The sequence below is a fragment of the Polypterus senegalus genome, chromosome 8 (genome assembly GCF_016835505.1).
Source record: "Polypterus senegalus isolate Bchr_013 chromosome 8, ASM1683550v1, whole genome shotgun sequence".
Taxonomy (NCBI): domain Eukaryota; kingdom Metazoa; phylum Chordata; class Cladistia; order Polypteriformes; family Polypteridae; genus Polypterus; species Polypterus senegalus.
Window position 1 is genome coordinate 106,365,424 of NC_053161.1, and position 26,546 is coordinate 106,391,969.

The window sequence follows — 26,546 nt, forward strand, 5'->3', positions numbered from 1 at the left end:
CCCATTGTCTTTTTACAGAAGGCTGAGCTTAAGGGCTATTTATATTAATTTGCATATTCAAAGAGCCGTAATTCTAGGAGGAGACGGGGCAGGACAGCAGGCGCGTGCACATGTGATACTTTTCACGCTGACCGGAATTTATGCAGCGGAAGAACGTGGAAGTTTCCATACGTACAGATTTATGCATCTGGATTTTTCTGTGCGTAGGCACATTCCCGCTTTTGTGCTTACGCCATGTTATAGTGTGAATTCTACGCACGGCGTTATACATAAGGCCCCTGGTCTTAGAATCGATGTATAAACACTTTCCTTGTCCTATCCCTAAGCTTTAAATGCATTGCCATTGTTTGCCCTGACAGAAAAACATCTCAGTGCTCTTTGTTTGCTCAAAGGGAAAGTTTGCAAAAGAGGAAAACAAAATGCAACCCACAAGGTAGGACTGCTCAGTTGTTCCTTCCCTGTGATCATTCTTTTTTTGCCTTCAGAAATTTTTTGCCTTACAGTCACAGATCTAAATACAGTAACTATAGGCCAGCAAAGTTAACATCTTTTGCTGGAAAATTAATGGAAGGAGTTAAGGATAAGATATAACAACACATGGAAAGTACAGGAGTTTTACTTAACAGTCAGCATGGGTTCAGAAGAGGGAGGTCATGTTTTACTAACATGCTGAAATTCTATGAGGAAGTGACAAAAGGATACGATCAAAATGGAGCTTATGATATTATTTATCTTTTCTTTCAGACAGCATTAGATAAGGTGCCACATGAGAGGTTGGGCATCAAACTAAAAGAAGTGGGAGTTCAGGGTGATGTTTGTAGATGGGTGTAGAATTGGCTCATACACAGGAAGTAGAGGGTGATGGAGCGAGGAACCGCATCAGAATTAGCTGATGTTAAGAGTGGTGTCACCCAGGGGTCAGTGCTAGGGCCTCTGCTACTTTTAATATAGCAAAAATGATTTAAATAGGAATATAAGTAACACTCTGGTTAAGTTTGCAGATGTTACCAAAATGGGTGGATTGGCAGATTATCTGGAATCTGTTAAATCATTACAGGACGTGGACAGCATGTAGGCTTGGGCACATTTGTGGCAAATCAAATTTAATGTCAGTAAATGTAAATATTACACATAGGAAGTAAAAATATTAGGTTTGAATACACAATGGGGGGTCAGAAAATTGAGAGTACACCTTATGAGAAGGATTTAGGAGTCATAGTGGACTCTAAGCTATCAACTTCCCAACAGTGTTCAGAAGCCATTAAGAAGGCTAACAGAATGTTAGGTTATATAGCACGATCTATGGAGTACAAGTCCAAGGAGGTTATGCTCAACCTTTATAATGCACTGGTGAGGCCTCAACTGGAGAACTGTGTGCAGTTTTGGTCTCCAGGCTACAAAAAGGACATAGCGGCGCTAGAAAAGGTCCAGAGAAGAGCGACTAGGCTGATTCCAGGACTACAGGGGTTGAATTATGAGGAAAGATTAAAAGAGCTGAGCCTTTACAGTTTAAGCAAAAGAAGATTAAGAGGTGACATGATTGAAGTGTTTAAAATTATGAAGAGAATTAGTACAGTGGATCGAGACTTGTATTTTAAAATGAGCTCATCAAGAACACGGGGACACAGTTGGAAACTTGTTAAGAGTAAATTGCGCACAAATGCTAGGAAGTTTTACTTCACCCAGAGAACCATAGACACATGAAATAAGCTACTAAACAGTGGTAGTCACTACTTTAGGGACCTTCAAAAGTAGACTTGATGTTATTTTGCTGAAATTGGGTGGATAGGACTGGCAAGTTTTCTTGAGTTGAATGTCCTTTCTTATTATAATTCTTTGAATGCACTACTTGATTTGTAAATTTACATTATCTACCTTAATTAAACGTCTGTGTTTCTATCAAGGTGTTGTGTCTCTGCCACACCATCAGAATACTTCACAAACATTTGTAGTAATAAAATGCATTGCATGTGTCATTCCAACAGATGGTGGATCACAAATATTTTGTAGTGTATTACTATAAATGTCTGTGATGCACCATCTGCTGGAATGACAAATGCAGTGCATTTTACTACTACATGCATTGCAGAATACCTTCCAGTAGATGGTGCACTGCAAACGTTAACACTGAGGTCTACTATCCTTACTTAGATTTCAACCCATTTTAGATGGGTAGCACTGTTTGGCTGATTCTAAAGGTCCTACGCTTAGCATGCATGAATCTTGAATGTGTATTTACATTATTATGAAATTACTTTAGTATGCATCAGTATTTTCTTATACATTGTAGGTTAGATAAAAAGAATTGATAGATAAAGAGTGCCTTCTTAATACATAAATAAAACAAAAAGAAAATAGTATGTTGCTGATTCTCGAATAAAGAATAGTTGTGTAACTGCTGCCCTGTGATTCTGCATACAGTAAAGCAGTCATAGATGAATTGTAAATGACAAGAAGGGTTGCCACGGGGCCCCTTTTTGCAGTTTATGCACACATCTAGCCATTTCGACAGATTTGTGTTCTTCCTTCACAGACACACATTCAGCATGTTCGCTTATCTGCATTTTCTCCAGGGTCCCGCTTGCAGGACCCATATGATGTGTCATGAGACACTTTTTCCAGGTCTTTCATGATCTGAGTGGTCTGATTTTTATCTAAAATAGGTTGCAGATAGATTTCAAGCTTGAAATGTAATGAACTGAAACTTTGCACAAATGCGTCAAATATATGCTGCTACAGGTTTTATCTTGTCTTCAGGGAGAGTTCCATAGTAGAAGCCATATTTAACCACTGTTAACAGAAGCCCACAAGCAGCTTGGTAACGTAAGTTAATCACATAGGGCTGAACATTTGTTTTTCAAGACTTCAGCCGGAGCATTTTCCTGCAGCAATGGGTAAAGAAGTTTTAACACAATGATGCTTTCCAAATTATAATCCATTAGTGCTGTTAGAAAGGTTTTCTTTCACATTACAGCATGCATTTGTGCATCTATATAACACAGATGCCAATGACTAGCAGGTATGCTAAACACATAGTTTTAGAAATTCTCTAATATTGTGTTGTCTTCGCATATCTCAGTTTCTTGCTGGCTTGGTCAACCCTGAAGGACTGATGGTCAGTTCAGGGTTGATTCCTGACTTTAGCCAAATTCTTCTAAATTGTAATAAGTGAGTTCAGAAAATGAATGGATGTAGCTAGAATTACGCTAAAGTGCAACACAGACTGAACAGATTCCCATCTACAGTTATTGTAGCAGTGCTACCTATGTGCATAGGTGTGATCTAAAAGAAACCGTGCCATGTCCAAGGGTTCACTCCTGCCTTACACCCAATGCTGCTACAGCCCCAGTGGTCCTGATTTAGAATAACCAGATTCAGAAGTAAATTGAAATCAAAATGTATCACACAATCCAAGTGAGCTTGTGTTCTGCTACTGTAATAGTCCAGTCAGGCGTGTGCTGACTTCCAGCTCACCCACATTGGGTTAGAAGCAAGACACAGAGGCAGCCATTGCGTTTTTGATTCAAATAAACGATCAACAATCGAAATGCAGAACCGACCTTATTTGGTTTGTACTCATCTGAGTAACAGCATATGTCTACTACAAGAAAAATGAAATTGACAGCCTGCATGAATTGCTGCCACTAAGGTTGTCTTAGTCAGTTTATTAAAATATAAATGTATCAGCATTTAAGTGCATTAAAATAAAAATCATTCTGCAAACATTTAGCTGTCTATATATTAACAAGAGATTCCCTCATCCATGAAAGCGATATTCTTGGATTTTCTTTAATCATGCTTCTTTATATACTTATTTATATAGTACATCGATTTTAGAATATAATACATGTTGAATTCTAGCATTTGCCATTAATATCATCTCTCACCATGGTTTGGTCATCCACTAAATCCATTTTTGAATTCCCTTTCATAGAGGCCTGTGGGTAGTTTGAGCCTGTCCCAGTAGTACTGGAACGAAGACAAGAACTTACTCTGGAAGGCAGGTCAGTCTGTCAAAGAGATGCTTCTAACAATGAGTCTTTATGTTAACTGTCCCCTTTCTGGATGATAACCCATTATGACGCATTTTCTGTGTATAGCCATGCAGTAGTCCTGATTTAGAATAACCAGATTTAGAAGTAAATTGAAGTTAAAATGTATCGCACAAGCCAAGTGAGCTTGTGTTCTGCTACTGTAGTGGTCCAGTCAGGCGTGTGCTGACTTCCAGCTCACCCACATTGGGTTAGAAGCAAGACACTGATGAATTCTTGTGTTTTGTTTTTCTTTACACCAAGACTATAGGAAGGGTTACAAGTCAACTTATTTTAGTAGCGGATTGTGAACATCCTCCCAAGGGGCTCTAGGACAGCTGGGTACATATAAATATTTGTGACAGCTAGAGCCAGGTTGGGTAAAGGATTTGCTCACAGCCATTGACTGAGTGTGTAGCAGGAACACAACTAAAAGTCTTGTGGTTTACTCACTGCTTCTTGACCACAATGCACTGAGTCTGGTATGGATGTTTGGCACTACTGTGACTTTGGCTCCTCACTCAATGAGCCTTCCTACCTGCACTGTGTTGTATCTCAATTGCAGGGTGTATTTCTTGTGGGGTCTCAGGTGCTAACTGAATTCTATTCCTACATCAGTGTTAGATTTCTGGACCAGCTCAATCAGAATGTAATGATTTGAAGTGGGCCAATGCCTTGTAGCACCAAGACCCTGGGTTTTGTAGGGTCCCTGTGGCATTTGCATGCTATTCCTGAAGCTCTGTGCAGTTTTCTCAGAAACACTAACTTTTCTACACCCACAAAGGCATTTAAATAAATGGCAACATTAAATTGGCCCGGTATGGCTGTGAGTATGGATGTGCTCCGCGATGGATTGTCATCCGCTCTGTGGTTGGACCCTGCTTTGTTTCCCATAATGCTAGAAATCCCCCTAATACCATTAGCGAATCTGGAAAAGGATGAGTGATTTAAATCCAGTGTTTGCATTCTTTCTACATCCATTACAAAGATAAAGATTTGCACTTCAGATATTTGAAAAAGGCTTGAAGAAAGATACACAGCAAAGTAAAGGACCTGCATATATGTGAGAGAAGTGGAGAAAAGTCCTATTTATTTTCACTGTGTTTATAAGGTGAATGTGTACTCTTACTATGAAACAGCCTCATCCTTTTTCCTGTCACCATATATATAAAATCCATCTGTCTGTATGTCTGTCCGTTTTTTACGAGAGAACTACTTAACGGATTTAGATTGGGTTTTTTTCAAAAATTTGCTTCCAGTTGATTTTGCGACTTCTCTCATCGCGCTAAGTATCACAGTTTGCATGTGGCAGTGATTTATTCTCACTAATCCAAGATAGAGAATGTAGGCTGAGGGAAGGAGGAAGCGTGACGTCAGGAGTGGGGTGCCGGGCAGGGCCCTCCTCACTCACGTGATAGCCTCCATTCGAGTTGCTGGACCTCTCGCTATGTGCTGAAGCGTAAACCCCCTTCCCCACTAGTTAGCAATATCCGTTTGTTGATTGATCTTTAAAGTTTGTCCTTTTTCACTTCTGCTCAGGCGGAGCCGCGGGGGACAACTAGTTTACAATACAAGAAATGCTTTTGACACTTTTACACGTCCTACAGTTGAGTTTTGCTCTGTGTCTAGTGCCAATGTAATTGTCTTTGCCTCCCACCAAACCCTGAAATGGATTAACTGTGCTTGATAGTGGATGTTTGGCTGGCTTTACACTAGTTTTCTGTTTGAGACTGTAAAGAAATATCATAATCTTGGGTGTATATTTAAATTTGTACAGCATTAGCCTAAACAGTATAGCTGTCTTTTATTGTACCCTATCAACAGTTCTTAATAAAAACAACAGAATGACGTACAACAAAAGAATTGCTGACAGCTTCTGAAGCTGTGCTATTTGTATCTTTAGTTCATGCTGCAAAGTTGTTCATGTCGATTATCAGAGTGATACAGAATACTCGACGGTTATTCTTCTAAGAGAGCTGTTCTTCTCCTTTCACTTTTTAGGGACCAGCAGTAACAGAAGTAAAGCAGGACTACACCCTGAACCAGGCCAGCTCTCACATGAACGTCAAGGTAATGTAGGCTCAGCAGCAAATTGAACAAAAACCTGCAGGACAGCTGAAGAAATTCAGAGCATCTTTTAAAAATAAAGTCCATGCCAAACTAGAATGCGGCTTGGAGTCAAAGCACAAACAGCGTAGCCAAATATTCAAAGTACTGCACCATCTGAATATTCCACAGCAGCATCTTATATTACATCAGTACATGATATGACCGTCGGTTTTATACATATTGCACAAGAGAAGTAAGGGAAGTTGAAGTGAATAGGTCTCTTCTGTAAAAGCCCCATTAATAAGTGATATGCTAATAAAAACTTCAACCTTCATAATAATAATTCTTTGCATTTATATAGCGCTTTTCTCACAACTCAAAGTGCTCAGCAATTGCAGGTTAAGGGTCTTGCTTAAGGGCCCAACAGAGCAAAGTCCCTTTTGGCGTTTTCGGGATTCGAACCTGCAACCTTCCGATTGCCAGTGCAGATCCCTAGCCTCAGAGCCACCACTCCGCCTTGTGATAATGTAGTCAGTCTCAATGCCAGCATAAGTACAAATATGCCTACTCCTCTGATGGTGTAATATTTGTGGTAGGCAGTCATCTAAGTACTTTCCTTTTAATAATAATCAGGCCTATTTCCATTGGTTGAAAGTGCTATTTGTAAAAGGGATTGTTTGGAAAAGTCAGTCAGTCATTTTCTAACCTGAGTAATAAAGACCTGGACTGTGGGAGGAAACCCACGTGGACACTGGGAGAACCCAAGATGTGAACAGAGGCAGCAGTGCTACCACTGTGCCGCTTTTTTGAAAAGTGACTGACTGTATGACTTTTTCGAATGTTTGTCCCTGTGATTTGTTAATTGTCATAGCAAAAGCTATTCTAATGGGAAACTGTTAACGTCGTAATCCAAATGGCATATCAAGATCTCCTTTGGTGTCTAATGTCATCCGCGGAAGATGTACTACATTACTTTTCTTGTCACCTGTTAAAATTTTTTATTGTTCGACCAATTTTGAATACAACTAATCTTGTCCTACTGCATTGCCCATCACTCAGACATAAATTACGCAATAATATTATGATACCTCCTTCTTTCAACAGTAATTCGGCCAGAGGAAGACCGGATGGTGTTTATGGTTGGTTCTACGGGATATTTTAAGTTGATGTTTTCAGCTTCCACACCATTACCACCAACTGTTTCAGCATAGTCTACTGATACGCATTTAACCAATTTGCCGTGTAACCGATCGACAGTTTTCACGTTAACTCGTTTGACTTCATCGTTTCTCGATGCTAGGATTGCCCGTGTACTCATTTCTTCTGTTGATAACCCTTTGTGATGAAATTCTTCAATAAGATTTGGACATAAAATGTTTTCTTTTATTGGGAACTTAAAGTGAGGAAAACGTAAAAAATTATAAGAGCAGAGAGCGCAGGAACTGTCTGACAGAAGCATTCACGCAAATGAGAGGTGAGAGGACCGTGGGCGTAGTTGAAAATGGTTGAGAGGAGAGTGTGACTTGAAAAAATTTCTTGGCAATAGTCTTGTCTCAAGATTTTCTTTTATAATAGAGAGATATAAACGTGTGCGTAAACAGTCTAGATTATACATTTAGCTCAGACTTATATACTGTGATATCACGTTTGCTATCTACACATTATATAGTAAATGCTTGCACTGCCAGCAGCCCATTTTAATTTATTGTTGCTATTGGCTCCTCCTTTTTTATTAACATTTTACTGAGAGACTAAGAGCAACAAAGTATATTCTAAAGTACTTTTTGGAAATGGCAGCTTTGAATATAATTATCCTTGATATCATCTCTGGTCCACATTTTTTTTGTAAGGCTCTGGAAGAAACACAAATGTAGACATACAAACATACATAAATACTGCACGTATATTGCAAACCAGTTTTCTACTATAACTTTTCCAGGGTGAGAGCAAATAAAGGTTTGATGCAAAATGGCCTTCCCCATAACTCCTCCCAGACAAAACAAAACATGTGAAAATCTGTAATAAAATCTGAAGTATTGGGCCGTGAAAATGATTTTTTTTCTTTGAAGGGAAACAAAAAAAGTTAAAGCCAAGCCCACCTCATCCCATTCCACCACCACGCCCGACACTTGTTGATTCTGTCTTAACTTCTAATTTAAAAATATCAAGTTGGAGGTAAAACAAGTCAAGCAGTTTTATTTTCAAATAGCAAGCACATTCACACATGCACTTGTGTTACAGCTTCATGCAATTTATATCAAGGTTTGATCCAAAAATAGGGAAGAGAGAGAAAAAACAAAAGAAAAGAATCAGATTTGTGCTTACAATAATCCCAGCCCAGTGTGGAGTCTCCCTGGTCAGCAAAGAGGAGCTGATGCCTGTCATTATGAAGGCCACCACTGTTATAGAAACACCTAAAAGCAACTGCAGCACAGCAATCAGTAATGGAAAGCCACAGCAAGTGTGAGAATTATGCTTTTGGCCGGCATTGACTTTTCCCTGTCGTCCTTTTTTCTTCTCCATGTTTTCTGTCTTTTCGTGAACGGGGTCTGTGTTCTGTTGTCCTCCAGAAGGTTTTCCTGCCTGGCTCTGACTGTTAGGGGCAGGGCTTGACTTGCTTTTAGCATCCATTCCCATTTCTCTGTGCTTTAGGCTTTTTTTTTCGCTCCCTTAAATCCTGCCACTCTTCTGTCTGAGGCTGAGCTTCTATTTGAAATCACACTGGCTCTGAACAAATATGGAAAACATTTGGAGCGGATTTCTCCATTCGTCTATGTGCCACATATAGAACATCAAGCGTGGGGTGGGGGAGTGGGGAAGGCAAGGGGGGTTTCAACGCACAACATAGCAGAGCTTTTAAAGAGCAGCATCACAAGGAATCAGACAACACAACAAAGACGATCAGGCTCCGGCAAAATAAAGCGAGGAAAGGCGGGGCTTTGCTGATACACACTAGCAGACGAGAACTTCGTGGACCACCGGAGCGTAACTCGGCACAAATGTCGAGCACTGCTGCTTTCCGCTTTCAAGAGCCTCACTTGAGTTTTTTTTTTTTGTGGCAGCACCAGTTTCATCTGGCAGATCTACAATTCAGATCACAGGACCTGGTGACACTAAACGTGTCTGATTAGAGAGCTCGAGAACTTACTGTACGTGTGAGCCTGAATGCACCCTGCAAGGCGAAGACGCCCTGCTTTGTGCCCACTGCTGGCTCTGCTAAATCCTAGAAAAAGCAGGGCCGGAACCCTAGGATGAATGAGTGGAGAACTATTTGCATGAAACATTTGAATATGAGAGAGAAAAACAAATACGATCCTGTCATCCGTGCCACCACAAGCGTCTTTTTCTTAGGAAAACGGTTACCGTTTATTGATCTGCTTTTAACATTAAACTAATTGGAAAAATTCAACTGTCAGATTCCTTAATTGGACATTTTACTAGACGATTCTTATTTGTAATAACAATGAAATGAAGCCTATGAAAAGTGTGTTGCCACAAAGAGGAGAAGTTTAGAAAAACCTTAAATGATGTTAACTCCTTCTCGAGTAAGATTCAATGTAAAGTTGTCAAATAAAATAGACGCGGCAAGTGTGAGTATACCATGTAATGTATGTGCTTTGATCGTTAGTGGTGTTGAAAATTTCACTTTACAAGTAGAAGGCAATACTCACTTATTATGAAACTGTACGTTTTATTTGCCACCGGGCTTCTGCTTTCCCAGGGTTGTTCTATCGAACAACGCAACCTATCGAAATGTGCGCCAAAGCTGTTCTGCGCACGCGCAATAAAAATTTATTCTAAAACAAGTCGATAAATAAGTTACTTAAATAAATGAATGCAATTAAATTAATTAAAAAAGACGCTAGTAAAATTATTTGTCGTTTAAGCCATTAGGAGAAAACGTATCCAATTCCTCAATCCAAAGCCTTTCCCATTTTAATGTCAGTGTTTTCTGTCCAGTATTGTTGTGATATTGTAAGCCGAACACGATTGGTTTATGCAACGTTAAAAAAACATTAACTGATGGTAAGTAATACCATAAAAATCTTTTTGATGTTTTGACTTTTAGCTGTGTAAATATTTGTATGTGTAGCATATTTCGACAAATGAGCACAAATCGTCAGAACAACAGCATGGCATGTGATTCACAGAGCACATTCATTCATTTATTCATTCATTTTTATTTCTTGCTGAAGATTTTTCTGCCTCCAATTATATTTTATTTTTAAATGTATTCCTCTTTTAATTTACTATTTACATTTAATTTAACGGATTCTCTTCCTCTGTTTGAAAATGTTTTTAACAGAACAAAATTAAAACTTAGCAAGTTCAACTTGAATTCTCAAGTTCAAAACATAAAGACCTCTGATAAAAGTTTGTGAAATTAAAAAGAGAAACATTTTAGCACAGAAGACAGCCTATATTTACAGCAAGAATAATGATAAAATATTCCCCAGTGGCACATGCATGCTGATGTGGATGGGTACTGAATAAAACAAAGAATGCAACACAATAAAGAGCGAAACCTCAGCATAAAACTTACAGATAAAGCACAGATACAACTTAAGAAAATGGCTGTAGCTGAGAGTGAAATTCCCTGCTGCGTATCGAAAATTGGGCAGCCTTTGCAATTGGAATCAAAATAACTGTATTTGCTGATCAACATCTTCTAGAAATTATCATAATTCAAGGATTTAAATATTCATAACTTTGTTCAATTGCCTGTAAATAATAGATTGAGTTTATGCATCCATCTTTTCCTTTTTGTATAAATATTTTTATTTTAGTAATAATTTCAATATTTTCACTCTTTCCATTTATTTATTGATGTATTTTCTTTATCCATCTTTTAAAATGATCTGCAATTATTTTATATTAATATAATTTTATATTAATTTCTAATATTATGGCATTTAACTTTATATGCAGGCAAAAATACACAATAAGTAATAATAATGAATGAAATGGCTTATGCAGTAAATGAATGAATGAAAAATAATAGTAATAAGAAGTTCTTAATCGTTCATAAATAATGAAAAGGCATATTACTTATGAAGCACCTTTCCCATTCTCAAGATACTTAAATATTCAGCTGGGCAGAATTAAGGACAGAACTCCAAAGTCCTATAAAGAAATCATTAGTGAGACACACATGACAGGAACTGATGGGAAAAAGAAAAAAAGCCCAAACTTATTTTAAAGGCAATGTTATTAAGCATCCCTGAGGAAACAAACATAAAGAGAACAAAAACATTCAACAATAAAACCAAAGTTTTGCAAGAAAAACCTTTACTGTAAATATTTTGAGGTACTTTTGAGGCAAAAATGATTGCTCGCCTTTTTCTGTTATAACATTTTTATTCATTTACTTGTCCCTTGTTGGTTGCTCTACATTCACAGTTAAGAATGCTGCTTTCAGGTGGGACAGGAAACCTTCATTACTCACCATCCACAGACTCGCCATCGGTAGCCACACTTTTTCTGTTAACTTTTGTATCTAGGGACATCCAGTGTCAGGTTCTGCAGTCTAAAACATTGTTCTCTACATCCTGTATTTTAAAATCACAATTCACTCAAAATGGGTACAAATACATTGGGAGAGTTCTGAATCTGCAATTTTTTTTGTTAGGACTCCCTAACAATATCTGCTATATCAATACCTGCAGTGAATATATGCAAATGTCTCATCTGCACCATCGAGGGAGAGTCATTAGTAACCAGAAAGGTGGGGAACAATGGCAGTTTAAAATGTTGGGCGGCCAGTAGAACCATGAAGGCAGAGCAGCACAGAACCTCACAGTGCCTTTAACTTTAGTGTGTTGTACTTCTTGGCAGTGGAGCACATTGTGGGGAACAAGCGGAAACCAAGCATCAGGGTGTTGGTCCTCAAACTTATTGTCTTGTCTTGGTAGAGTAATATATTACTCTACTTTCCCCTTTTGTATTATTAATACATAGCCATTGTCAGAAAGCCTCAAATCTCACAGACTTATCAATGTTCATAAGGTGTTGTACCATATAACTTCTCCTCACGTTCCCTTCTACATTTACAACCTCAGGCAATTAGGTGTAGTAAAAGACAAGCAGGAGTTAAGTTACAATTTAAATAATGTATTATTGATAATATTCATAAATAATAACAATAAGCAAAGTATAAGTGAGGGCGGCACGGTGGCACTGCTTCCTCGCAGTTAGGAGACCCGGGTTCGCTTTCTGGGTCCTCCCTGCCTGGAGTTTGCATGTTCTCCCTGTGTCTGCGTTGGTTTCCTCCCACTGTCCAAAGACATGCAGGTGCATTGGTGATCCTAAATTGTCCCTAGAGTGTGTGTGTGTGTGTCTTGCGGTGGGCTAGTGCCCTGCCCGGGATTTGTTTCCTGCCTTGTGCCCTGTGTTGGCTGGGATTGGCTCCAGCAGACCCCCGTGACCCTGTAGTTAGGCTATAGCGGGTTGGATAATGAATGGAATGGACGGAAAGTATAAGTGAACACTGGCAACCATGCAACCTGATAAGGTTGGCACACAGACTTGTAGTTACTTAAAATGTCTCTAGTTAAGTCCTCATTTTTGGTCAGCTTTCTTCAGAACAGGCCGCATGCCTGTCTCAATATGGCAGCCGAGCTGCACTCTTCATTGTGTTGTCCTTTTCAGTTCATGGTGTGTGAGATGCTCCTTCATCAGATTGCATAAGAGAGAAAGGGAGGGTAAAGCAAGCAAATTTATAGACTTTCTGTCTAAACCCTACAGCAAATAGGGGGGTCATAGTACTTAAAGGCTTCTGATACAAGCCAATTCCAAACAGCCATACTTCAGACCAATGGGGCAGAAAACACCTTCACATCTGACCCCAAAACCATTTGTTAAAGTGAAGCTTGCCAGCTAGGTAGTTGGCCTCCATTGAGAGAGCCCTGCAAAGAATCACTGGCCAAACTGGATTTAGACACTTCCCCCAATCCTGTCCTAAAAAGGGGAAGGGGTTCTTAGCCATCAAACCATCCATCCATCCATCCATTTTACAACCCGTTGAATCCGAACACAGGGTCACGGGGGTCTGCTGGAGCCAATCCCAGCCAACACAGTTATTATCAATAATGTAACACTAATATTACATTGCTTGTTACAAATAAAGACACACAAAATATTTATCAACTTATATGCAAAATTTCACACTACAACACTTATTAATCGTCAATCCTGTTGGTAATTAAATTCAAAGGAAGAGAAATGCTTATGCCTTAAGGAAGAGCAAGTACCATCAATTTTTCTTATGGAGCGGAGGGAAGTGTCAACACTCTGGAAGTCTGCTTTATCAAGACTAACTGCCTTGTGACACTGGAGACTTCAGGTCATCACACAGGCATGTCCATCACTGTTGAGAATGTGTGCGTCCCATGATGTGTTCCCTGACACTTCCAACAGCTCTGCTTTGGAATAAAGTCTGCTCGGGTCAGATGAAATTACAAGTGACAGTAAAAGTGGCAGATGCATATGGACATTAAAACTCATTTAAAGTACTGTTATGTCAATACAATAAAATATTTAATGTTTACCAGCTGTCTGTTTCAATCATTACCCTTTCATTTGCTCCGATGGCCTCACTGAATTGTGAAACGTGTGTTTTTCTTCTATCCAGATAAGTGTATGTTGGCTCCATAATCACCTATGACTAAAAATGCCAGTTATGCTGACTTCTTCTTCATCTCTGGCTTTATTTTTATAAAATAGATAAACAAATTCATACAATTAATGAGGATACTTTGTAATAAAGGCCAGGACTGAAAAGTGTCAGTTTGACTATTTTTTATGTACTAGGGTCTTCTGTTATCCACTTTTAATTTACTAAGTTACTTTTTTATAAGACATGACACATGACACAAAATAGGAGAAGCCAGCATTTTAAAAAAAAATAAAGCATTCAACATAGTTCAAGAAATGCCCAATACTGTTACAGTCAGTGTTTAGTGAGAAGTTATAACATGTATTTATAAATCACATTTCCATACAGAAATATATATCGCTCCAGAGTGTTTAACACATAGCAGAAGTAAAATAGTTTATTATAGGAATTAAAAATAAAAGAATCTGTAATGAAGTTCAACAAAAATTAAGGTTCAAGTAGCCAGTAAATCTCAGCCAGTTAATATAGTCATTGTAAAAGTCAAAGTCCTGTTTAATAGCATTTGCTTTGGTCAAATGGCCATGGAGAAGAAGAGAACTAAAACTCGATGCTTCAGAAATAATCCTCCCTGGTTTCCAAGGCCCAAATACCACCACGTCCCACCTGGGAATTCTTCACTACTTAAAGTGATAGCTACTTATTATTTTCAGTTTTTGTGGTGTTGTTTTTATATTATTGTGCAGAGTGATCAGATGCATATTAATGCATTGCAAAGAGCTTTATTAGCATAAACAGTTAACTAATTAAAAAAATCACAAAAACCCAGTTTCACTTATTTTGGCCCTGGCACAAAATGATCAGCAAAAAGTGTCCAGCAAGCGCCAGGACCGTCTCCTCCTGAGGAGTCAGCTACAGAATCGTGTTGCCACCAGTGCAGAGCCTGCTCAGTATCGGTAGCAGGTGGGTGTGTGTGCATCTGCACATTCAGAGAGGCAAAGACTTTCGGACAATGGCCTTGTGTCAAGAAGGGAAGCAAAGAAGCCACTTCTTGCCAAGAAAAACATCAAGGGCAGGCTGAAATTCTGCAGGAAGTGCTAGGAATGGACAGCAGAAGACTGGTATAAAATAATTTTTTTTGGATGAATCCTCCTTCTGACTGTTTGGGACATCTGGAAAATTGATTGCCAGAGAAAGAAAAAGGTGAGCCCTGTGTTGTGTCAATAGTGAAACATCCTAAGACAATCCATGTGTGGGGTTGCTTCTCATCCAAGGGAGTGGGCCCACTTACAATTCTGCCCAAGAACACTGAAATAAGTAACGAATGGTATCAAAACGATTCTGCAGCGCGCAGTGAGGACAGCTGAGAGAATCATAAGGGTCTCTCTCTCCTTGATCCAGGACATTTTTCAGACACGCTTTCTTCGTAGAGCCTCCGTCATTGTGGAAGACGTCTCTCGCCTGTCACACATACTGTTTGACCTTCTGCAGTCAGGTAGAAGATAGCGCAACTTTAGAACCAGCACAGCCAGGTCCTATAACAACTTCTTGCACCAAGCTGTCAGACCTGTGAACTCCTACATGTCACCCAGTACCATACTGCTATCACAGTCCCCCAGTTATGTACTGTCACTTTACACTCTCACTTTACTATGGATGTTGAGCATTGATCGAGCTTTATACTTGTGTTTTGTTACATTTGTATCGTTGCACTGCTTTTGGTAATGTTATGGTGTATGTTAAATGTATGTTGTTTTGCGTATGCATTAGGGACTGTAAGAAAAAAAATGTTCAACCATATACTGTGTATGTGGATGAATGACAATAAAAGCTGAGCTGAGTTGAGCTGTAAATATTTACAGCTATCTAATACATCATTTCTGTGAAAACAGCCACACTGGCAGCAAATTGAAAATTAGGTTTAGAACAGTTCAACAGTATGTACAGTATCTTTATCAGTATTAATATTAATTTAGATTTTAGGTGCATAAAGCGAAAGGCTGCATTTCAAGTTCTTATATGTTTCAGTTTCTGAACACAAAGCAAGTAAATGTCTGAAGATCTGAGCTTACAATTAGAGATGTGTGGGCAGCGATGGCCAGAAATACAGAAAGGTCCAGATTACTCAGAACCTTATGGATAATTAAAAGAATTTCAAAATCAGTATTAAAATACACAGCCAGCCAATGTAATGAATTTAATGATTGGTGAAGCGTGTTCAGATTTTCTCTTAATGGTTTAAGATTCTTGCTTCTGCATTTTGAGCAAGTGCCATTCAATTTGGATTTTTTTCCTGGTAGTCCAAATGGAAGTGCATTATAAGAATCTAGTCAGGCTAAATGCACTCATTTTTAGAAACTGCATGGCTGGCGCTGCTTTTCAACTTTCTACTCCTGAATAATCAGGATGCAGACATTTTCCCTCCTTATAATACACACTATTGACGACGTCTTTTCTGAATCCTGTTGGCGAAAATGTTGGACTTGCAACTACAAGGATGCAAATTCAATCTCTACCAGCATTTGTGATACAGATTTAAAAATGTGGAAACTAGTTAATACTTTTTTATGTATTGTTGTTAACGCAGGGCACAATTTTTGATTGCTTTTATGTATGTTGTAAGGTTTAAAATTAGTTTCATAATAGGCTTGGACTGCTGCCTTTGGACCTCTTTACGTTCCTTGCTGTGTTACCATTTTCTCCTTGTATCACAGGGATTTCCTCCCACATTTTAGAAGCACTTTATCAGGTCAATAAGAATCTCTAAAATGGCTTTGGTGTGTACATTTGTGTCTTTGTGCACTCTAATAGTCTAACACTCTGCAATCTAAACCAGAAAAAGAAAACCTGAGCACATCTCACCGGTTTTTAACATCATCACACTGGTTACTTGTGTTCTTTAGAACTGATTTTAAAATACTACTTGTGGTATATGAAGTTTTAAATAATCTGGCCTATTCCTATATTTTGAAATGCCTCTCCCCGTACATTCCAAGTCATAACCTTTGATCTTCTACTAGCCGCCAGCTTGGTATTCCAAGTGCTAAGCATGAAAAAAGTGGTGAAGTGCTGTTTGCTGTTATACTGTGTATGTTTGAGAGGGTGGAAAAGAGTTGCAATACCAATCAAGGAGAGAACTACATGTTCAAAAAAAGAGTTGAAATGTGATACAGGCACGTATTTTTTACATATCTGAATGAGTATTTTTTTACATGTGTGTATATTTCAGTTACATTTTCAATAATTACTTCTGCTTATAAATCTACCTCTCTATAAGCACTACTTATAAATGCAACCCAAAATTATGTGTAATAAAGCATAATGTTGGAGAATAGTTAAACTAAATAAGGTAATAATCAAAAAAGTTTTGTCACAAATTCCACTGAATTCTGCAATGGACCACAGCTTAGCTGACAATTAAAGTAGAACACCACAAATCTTCATCACTGGTAACAACCCTTCCAGACTTAACTACATCAAGTGCCACCTCAAGATGCTGGGAAGAGAAAGAAAATTAAGACAAGTGATAAAGTCTGCATCCTTGTTTTAAATTGTAATACTGAAGAGACCTCCCTAATATTCTTAGTTGTATATCTATATATATATAATTCACTAAGGGCACGCAAGACAGTGAGCGCAAGCAAGACAGAGCCCCGCCCGCCAACTCTAACCCTCCTACCGTGTTATGGGATACGCACGACAGAGCCCCGCCCACCAACTCTAACCCTCCTACCGCGTCATGGGATACGCACGACAGAGCCCGCCCGCCAACTCTAACCCTCCTACCGCGTCATGGGATACGCACGACAGAGCCCCGCCCGCCAACTCTAACCCTCCTACCGCGTCATGGGATACGCATGACAGAGCCCCGCCCGCCAACTCTAACCCTCCTACCGCGTCATGGGATACGCACGACAGAGCCCCGCCCGCCAACTCTAACCCTCCTACCGCGTCATGGGATACGCACGACAGAGCCCCGCCCGCCAACTCTAACCATCCTCCCGAGTCCAGCGTCGCTCTCGAGGCACACAACAACTCGCCAAACACAGCCTCAGTCGCTTTTGTCTGTGTAAAAGTCCACTTGCACCTCTGAGCCACGTTGACTTTACACCACACGCGAGACCGAGAGCCGGCCAGTCTTCATAGTTTGAGCTTAGTAAGTCATTTGTGGGAGAAGCAAATAGGTTTTTACACTTCATTTAGCAGGTGTGCCTGTTTTATATTTGGTTCTGCCTTTCTTTTACACATTAAATAACCCAGCTCATGATTTTGTAGACTGTTAATTATTCTATTATTTGATAAAACACTTGGAAATAAGCAGGTGAACAATCATACATCTGTTACCAATATTCAATGAACATTCGAGTGGCTTTTGAAACAGCTAGGACCGACACTTGCGCGTCATCTAGGATTGACGCAGCGCTTGTCCCTTTCGCGCCCACTCATTCCTGCATTTTCCTGTTTGCCAGTGTCGGCATCTTACTGACTTACCCTGGAAAAGGAAGCGAAGGAGGAAACGCGGAAAGCGAGGTGGAGTTGCAGCTCGTTTGAGATCTTCTACTTGCCTGCTGTCTGTCGGGACTGGGATGATCCGCGGGTTACGTCTTCATTGGCGTTCGCTGGATGCATCGTATCGTTGGCTTCGACCAGTTGTCCCCAGCCTTGTTTCTTTGCGCCGTTTTCCTCCGCGTGTTCGTCGTGGTGGAGTAAATGAGTCTAATCTTCGACCGATTCGTAGTTCCACACAACCCCAGGGTGAGTTGCCGTTTCATGTGGCTTTAATCAACGCGCCGCTGGTAAATAAGACTTTTATCTTAAATGACTTTTTACTTTACATGCTCTGGATGCTTTATGTATTACCGAAACTTGGATTAAACCTGGTGATTTAAGTCCCTTCACCGAACTTCTGCCCCCGGGCTGTAGCTTTTTAAATTCACCTCGGTTATCTGGCCGTGGTGGGGGTTTGGCTACAGTGTTCAAAAACTCGTATCTCTGTAGCCGACTGTCAACTGGGCCTCATAATTGTTTTGAAGTTCTGTTGTTTCAACTTTCTGTAGTGAACCCTGTTGTTTTTGCTGTCATCTATCGACCACCCAATGTTAATAAGGATTTTCTTAATGAATTTGCTCAATTTCTGAGTGAAATTGTCGTTAGTTATGACAGGATTTTAATACTGGGAGATTTTAATATCCATGTGTGTTGTGGCTCTAAACCATTTTCAAAGGATTTTCTTAGTATAATTGATTCCTTTGATTTTGTGCAATGGGTGACTGGACCTACTCATGCTCAGGGACATACATTGGATTTGATTCTATCTCGTGGTCTGTCACTGTTTGATATAAAGATCATGGACGCTGGTATATCTGACCATCTGCCTATTCGGTTTTCTATGTTGTTCGACGGAAATAACCCAAGCCAATCATCACTGTTACGCTGGACTCGTATTTTTACGGATCGCTCAAGAGAAGAATTCTCTTCGAAGTATGAACTATTAAGTGCTACTCAGGTTATGGACTCTCTCACTTGTTGCTTGGATGCAAATGAACATCTTAGTAATTTTAATAATAATTGTTTAAATATCTTAAATTCTATCGCACCATTAAGGGTGAAAAAACGTAAGCAAAATTCAGTATTTTGGCATAATGATACCACTCGTTCCCTTAGACAGGCTTGTAGAAAGGCAGAACGAAAGTGGAAAAAGACAAATTACAAGTTTCGTATGAAATCCTACGGATTCTCTTTCTGCCTTTCAGCGAGCTGCTAAGGCAGCAAAGTGTAAATATTTTTCAGAGTTAATAACACAAAACAGCTATAAGCCAAATATTTTATTTTCTACTATTGAGACTGCACTTCATCCAAAAGTTAATCTTTTTCCTGAGGTATCTGACACTCTATGTGAGAATTTTGCTGTTTATTTTAATGATAAGATCTCTGAAATAACAGCTACATTGTCAATGTCTTCTTATAAATTGGTTGAAGCTCCATATTCTGGTTCTATGTGGTCTGGATTTGAGTCTGTGAACCTGAACACCTTGATTAGGACTATGTCTAGTTTGAAATCCACAATGTGTCCCCAGGATGTTATTCCACCACGCTTTCTCAGGCAGATTATTGACACTGTTGGCCCTGATCTGCTGTCTGTTATTAACAAGTGTCTCCAAACTGGTACTGTTCCCCATGATTTCAAACTTGCCACAGTGAGACCTCATCTTAAAAAAACAAATCTTGATTCCACACTGCTGTCTAATTTTCGTCCCATTTCAAATCTGCCTTTTTTATCTAAAATCCTTGAGAGAGTTGTTTTAAACCAACTTCAGTCACATTTATCTTATAATTCTATTTGCGAAAAATTTCAGTCTGGTTTTAAATCTTGCCATAGCACGGAGTCAGCCCTCTTACGAGTTTTAAATGATGTCATGTTGACTACGGACTCTGGCCAGTTTATGGCTTTGGTTTTGTTAGACCTCAGCTCTGCCTTTGATCTGGTCAATCATAATGTTCTAATTTCACGTCTTGAAACGTGCGTTGGTTTACGGGGCATAGTATTACAATGGTTTAGGTCATATCTTTCTGATAGGAGGTTTGTGGTCAATATTGGGCACCATTCCTCTTCTGAGATACAGTTAAGATCTGGTGTACCTCAGGGATCGATTCTGGGTCCAGCGTTGTTCTCTCTTTATCTGCTTCCATTAGGGTCTATCTTTAGTAAATATGGGGTCTCTTTCCATCTGTATGCAGATGATACTCAGATTTATATTCCTTTAAAGCGTGGAAATAAGAATGCCTTTAAGCCTATTCTGGATTGTTTGGAGGAGCTAAAACTTTGGCTGGCAACAAACTTTTTGAGCCTTAATGAGAGTAAAACTGAATTCATAGTGTTTGGTCCCACTGATCAATGCGTATATGATTTTAAAAGTACATCTCTATCACCGTACAGTACCTCATGTGTCAGAAATCTGGGTGTTTTGTTTGACAGTAACCTCAAATTTGATAAGCAGATAAGTACAGTGGTTAAGTCTTGTTTTTACCATATTCGTCTTCTTTCAAAAGTAAAGCCATTTCTATCTCTAAAGAAGCTTGAAATAGCTATGCATGCATTTGTAACATCTCGGCTTGACTACTGCAATTCTTTATATGTCGGTGTCTCTCAGTCTTGTGTCTCTCGATTGCAGTTAGTCCAAAATGCAGCAGCCCGGCTTCTCACAGGAAAGTGCAAATACGAGAATATTACGCCGGTTTTAATTTCACTTCATTGGCTGCCAGTTAAATATAGAATTGATTACAAAATCCTAATGTTTGTTTTTAAATCTTTACATAGTCTGGCCCCACAGTACTTAACTGATTTGTTACAGCCTTACATTCCATCAAGATCACTCAGATCTACTAATCTTAATTTGTTGCAAGTGCCTAGGTCAAGACTAAAAACCAGAGGTGACCGTGCCTTTTCTGTTGTTGGTCCAAAGTTATGGAATGATCTCCCGTTTCACATTAGAACTGCTCCAACCTTGTCTGTTTTTAAGTCCACTCTTAAAACGTATCTATTTTCCTTGGCGTTCAACATCTCTTGAACTATTGTTCTGTGTTTTTGGCCTTAGGAACTTCGCCTGTGTTTACAGCTTGTGTGATATCATGTTTTATAATTTGTGTCTGTTGTATTGTGTATTTATTAATAGTGTTGTAAAGCACTTTGGTCAACCTCGGTTGTTTTTAAATTGTGCTCTATAAATAAAAATTGTATTGTATTGTATTGTATTCTCTGTTTGATTATTTAATTGTTCTAATAACTGAACATAAGCAGATTTGTTTGCATTTTATGTTATGATTTGGTGGTTTAATTATGTGTTGATTTTGCACATATTTTTCACATTTTCTTTGTTTTTCATATTATGACAAATTTTTGTTCAGTATATTTTTAACTTTGCTGTGCCACTATTTTTTTCTGGTGGCCACAACTCACAATGCATGACGTCATCAGCGTGCCAGTATCCAACAAGGTGGTGCACTATTGTCCGTGTTCAAGTTTGTGAATGCACTTCTAAAAACGTTGCATGAAGTCGATAGTTTGATTTAACGTAGGTAGTCAGGATGTTTCACAAGTTCTTTGAGCTTTGAGGGCTTTGGAATTTGGAAGTACTGTTTTTAAGGTTTTGACCGTGGCCCATTTATGATCTTTCTTTATCAACCTCTATTTTTTCTTGATTTTTGGCCTCCCAATGGTTCCTGTCCTGACAAAACGCTTTACAACTTAATACTTTTAATTTTATAACCAAATTATATTTTTATTGCCATTATTGTCACACACAGTTTTAATTGTATGTGCTAATCAACATGCAACACCTCGCCAGTTTCTGGTGCCATGGTTAATGAGTAAAATAAACCTTACCTTACAACTTCTGACCTTTTTACATGAAAAATCTCAGGCAGGCTTAAAAAAATATCAATTTTGTCACATTCATATAAATCATATACTTTTGGAACTTCCACTAAGTTTTTCTTTTTAGTCTGGATTTTGTAAATATACTAAATATGTACACATCCACCATTAATATACTTAAGACTGTTACTCTGTGTGATTGTGAGGATGGTAAAGAGTGGGGATCTACAAAGTGCAGTGGTGACTCCGCATTTAGTGTAAATCTCCCAGCAAACGGACATCTTGGGAAAAATTAGGTAAGCAGTAAACTTGTCTCAAAAATATTATATGTTGTTAAAATGTTTACTGCAAGCTCAACGTAGTTGCCTTAATCACTTTTTTTTTTCTTGATACGATCAACACAGTTTCTTATGTAGAAAGTGATTCCTTTTGTGTGATGTTTCTCTGTGTCTGGTACCACTGGTCTGTTTCTGGGCTACTTGGAAAGCCCTTGGACCCTGCAGTGTTCTAACCATACCTCTGCTCCTATAGGCACATGTGCAGCCTGATAGAGGCCATTTCTTCGTATTATTAATGACACGGTTAAAGCATGCATGAAATTACTCACCTTGCTATTTTGGATTTATTGTTATCTGTAATGATTAATAAGTTTAATATGTATATTTGAATTTTTTTGTTTAGCCATGTAGATTTTCTAGTCACCTGGATATATTTTAAGAATACTTACTTTTTTATTCCCATCTCATTCTTTGTTGTGTAGCAGTAAGTGTCACATGATCACGATTGTTGGATCAATTATGTAATTGGATATGATGGTAAAAATAAGTTGCTGGTTTCATGGTACTTCATCTCTTGGTTTAATTAAATCTTTGAACTATTTTCTTATAAGAGTTAGCTTCAAAACAAATAAATCTTAGCATCAGGGTTTGTTTCAGTTTATTGAACTCTTTCTTAATTCAAAAACACACAAATTGTAAATTTCTGTATATTCATTTGCATTTCAGCTTTTGATATTGAGTATTTGATGTTGAGCTATCTTTCAATGTTGATTTGGTGGTTGTACTGTATAACTGTTGTATTTACTTGCGGATAAGCTCTCTTGTGGGACTTGATTTTACCATATAATTTCTGGTATTTTATAATGTCGGTCGTATAACTCAAATGCGGAAAACTCGTGCTATTGATCCAAGAGATTATGATATGCTAACGCCCACCTGAGAAAGTAACCACGGACCACACTGCCTTTTCCTTCTATGTGGGTGTGGCAATGCGCTAAATGAATGTGTGCTCCTAACCTCTCTCTCTCTCTATTGTGCCTATGCGACCACACGGTAATACCCAAATTATTCTGAAGCTACATTTGCACTGTTTTTTGTGTCTCACACCCTCATACACCTTTATCATAAGAGCATCTCTTCGATCATTCGATCCAATGAAAATATGAAGGTGGTTTTAAATTAAACATCATTGAAGTAGCAAAAGAAATTGGTAACTGCCCTGCTGCAGCAAAATCTGATCTGTCTGAGAAACTGATGCGAGATTGGAGGAGGTAAGAATATATTTAAGTGTTTCATTTTTGAACGGGTGTATAAGTTGGGGTCTGATCTTATGATTGATTTTTCTGGTTTCAAGACCCAACTTATATGTAAGTATATACGGTAATTGTTGATATATCTTCATTTTGTAGGATTTTTAATGGCATTATTTGGCTGACATTTTATCGTAAATAGTGCTGGTGGAATAGTACATTGTGAAACACCTCTCACTTTGTTATGTAACTAATCTTCCACTGATCTTTTTTCTGTCAAGTTAACCTGACACTGGTTCTGCCTCATATCACTCAGTTGGGGGTCAGAGGCACCATCGTCTGTGTTCACTTTCTCCAACTCTGGGAGCTGAGCTGATCCAAGCCAGGATCCTTTCGGTGATCATGGGTGGCCGTGTACTTAGGCTCATGTATTTAAGCAGGGGTGGCCTGGTAAGTTCTGCTCTTTAAGTCCTTGATTATCTTTCTCCCTCTTTCACTCTCACACACACTCACACTCACACTCACACATACATACACACTATCACTCTACATTTCTTATCAGGATAGATCTTTACAGTGTCTCTAACTTTCTCCTATGTCTGTGGTGCCCCATCAGAATTGTTATGCCAAAAATGCCCATTGACTGAATGAGTTTGTAGGGATGACATTAACTTTTTCATGCATATTTTATTTACAATAACGAAATCTACATTTAGGCAACTAGTGCATGCATTTGAATGTCCTTCAGCTTCTAAGCTTTTGTTTTTTGACATTTCTGACATAAGAAATAGCCCATAGACAACTGGCATGACCTTAATGACAAATGTAGATCTAAAATCAACTGGAGTTTGAGTTTAGATTAAGCTGTGAAAGTACAAAATTGTTCAATATAAATGTGAAGTTATTTTGCCGTGTTGCAATTCACAATCATCCATCTTTCTAGTGATCCTCCAGAAAGTAAGCAAAATTAATTGTACAACCATACTTTATTACCACGTTTTTAAACGTACAGTCTGTGTGTGTAATTAAAAGTATAGACATGAGTTCACAGTTATAAATAAAAGAAAATATTGTGCTAGTTGGCCTCATTTCTGATAAATTTCACCATTTATTTATTTATTTTACAATAAAAAAAAAAAACTTCACTACAAAATACTTAATATTGCTGTGCTAACTTCTCTCTTTGAGCCACTTGCAGTTCTGCCTCCAGCTTTTAAAAACATACCTTTCCTAGAAAACCTTTTCTACTGTAATGTTACTTTCTTTTAACATTAGAAATTAATTCTAATGTTAAAAGCACATAGCAAAAAAACTCAAGTGTTAAAATAAAACTCAAAGTCAAACAGAGTAAGCTAAAGTAATAATGAAGATTATAAGTAAAAATGAAAAGTGAATATTATATTGTTATAAGTAATAATGAAGAATGAAAGTTTAAGGGTTTTAGAAGAACATTAGTTAGTTGTTTTCAAATAAATTCAATTTAAGTAAATGGAACAAGGAGCATTTATGGCACCTTACTGTCTGTAGACACCAATAGGGTCACATCACATTGCCAAATGACATCATCCATGTAAGGTCCACAAAATATAAAAATAAAGTTACATTTAGTAAGACAAAACATAAAATGCTATATATGCCCCAAACGGTACTCAAATTCTGCTAAATCCTGACAGAAATAATGATATTTCTTATGATCATTGTAAGATAAGACAACAAAATGTAAAGTTTTGGGGCACCATGAAAGTGAACCCTGTATAATTGATAGAAAAAGAAAAAACAACAAAATCTCAAATAGTGTGTATTTTGACTCCAGTATGAGAAGACCTAACACAAAGTGGTGGCAGAGCCCCTAAAGAGGAAGCTGGAATCCAGAAGTGACGTTACTGGGACTGCCCGTTATCTGATCTGTAGGGGAGAAAGGAGGAGAAGCATTATGCAGCTGCATCAACCCTCAACTCTGGGTGGAATTACCATTGGATAAGCCTTCAAGTTGTCTCCCAAGCACACGTGGGTGACATCATTGATCAATTACTAAGAACAAGGAACATTAAAAACAGTATCACCATACAAATGGCATGAAATAAAAGAAACTTAAAATGTGCAATGTTGGAATCTGCGTGAAATTAGTTCTGTCACCTGACTATACATGGCTGGCATTAGTGCCTGCCTAAAATGAGCTAGCTTCAAAAGTCCAAGAAAACCGAAAAGGCAGCAGGTAACCCTGACACAATACACCCTAGTGATGCCCCAACATCATGTCTGTCTTGGACAATTTAAATCACCATCAGCCAGAACTACAGTATATAAAAACAGGGAACAGTCAAATGCACAAAACAATCCAAAACATACTCTTTAAACTTTAGAATCTGACAATTAGTTATCTGAATAAAGAACATATAAAATTTGACAAACAAAAGGAAACAATTCAGTCCATCAAGCCCATTTGTTTAGCTAATAGCTAAGATGTCCCAATATCTCATCCAGATTCTTCTTAAAGGTTTTCAAGGTGTCTGCTTCCACTACGTGTCCTGGTAGTTTGTTCCAGAGTCCCACAAAACTTCACTTTGCATAGGAAGTACTTCCTGGCTTCAGTATTGATTTCACTTCTCCTTCATTTCCATTGATGTCCTTGAGTATGTGATTCACTCTTAAGCTGAAAGAGTTCTGCTTGGTTAACTTAGAATTTTTGATTTTAGAGTGTCTATCATTTAAAGATGATTCATTATCTGGTAATAATAAAGAATGGCACGAAAGGGAGGACTTACAAAATAATGAGAGGCATGAAATCCGAGAACATTGCTAATATATTTATTTGTATATTTAGTTTTTTGACCTATTTATCTATATATCTAGCTTCCTGTAATGTCAAGAGATGAAACAGAATGATAATAAATGAGTCCTGCTGCCATAAGTTGCCTGGCCTTAGTCCTAGTGTTTGCGACTGACTATCGA

General features: G+C 38.4%; 1 protein-coding gene across 1 annotated transcript in view; it reads right to left on the reverse strand.

The window, feature by feature from the left end:
- Positions 1–9,095, reverse strand: part of sspn (sarcospan (Kras oncogene-associated gene)) — a 55,807-nt gene extending 46,712 nt beyond the window's left edge. Inside the window, exon 1 of the mRNA XM_039761553.1 lies at positions 8,406–9,095. Coding sequence (XP_039617487.1) covers positions 8,406–8,717 — 312 coding nt within the window. The 5' untranslated portion in view covers positions 8,718–9,095. The remainder of the gene's footprint in view (positions 1–8,405) is intronic.
- Positions 9,096–26,546: the final 17,451 nt, after the last annotated feature.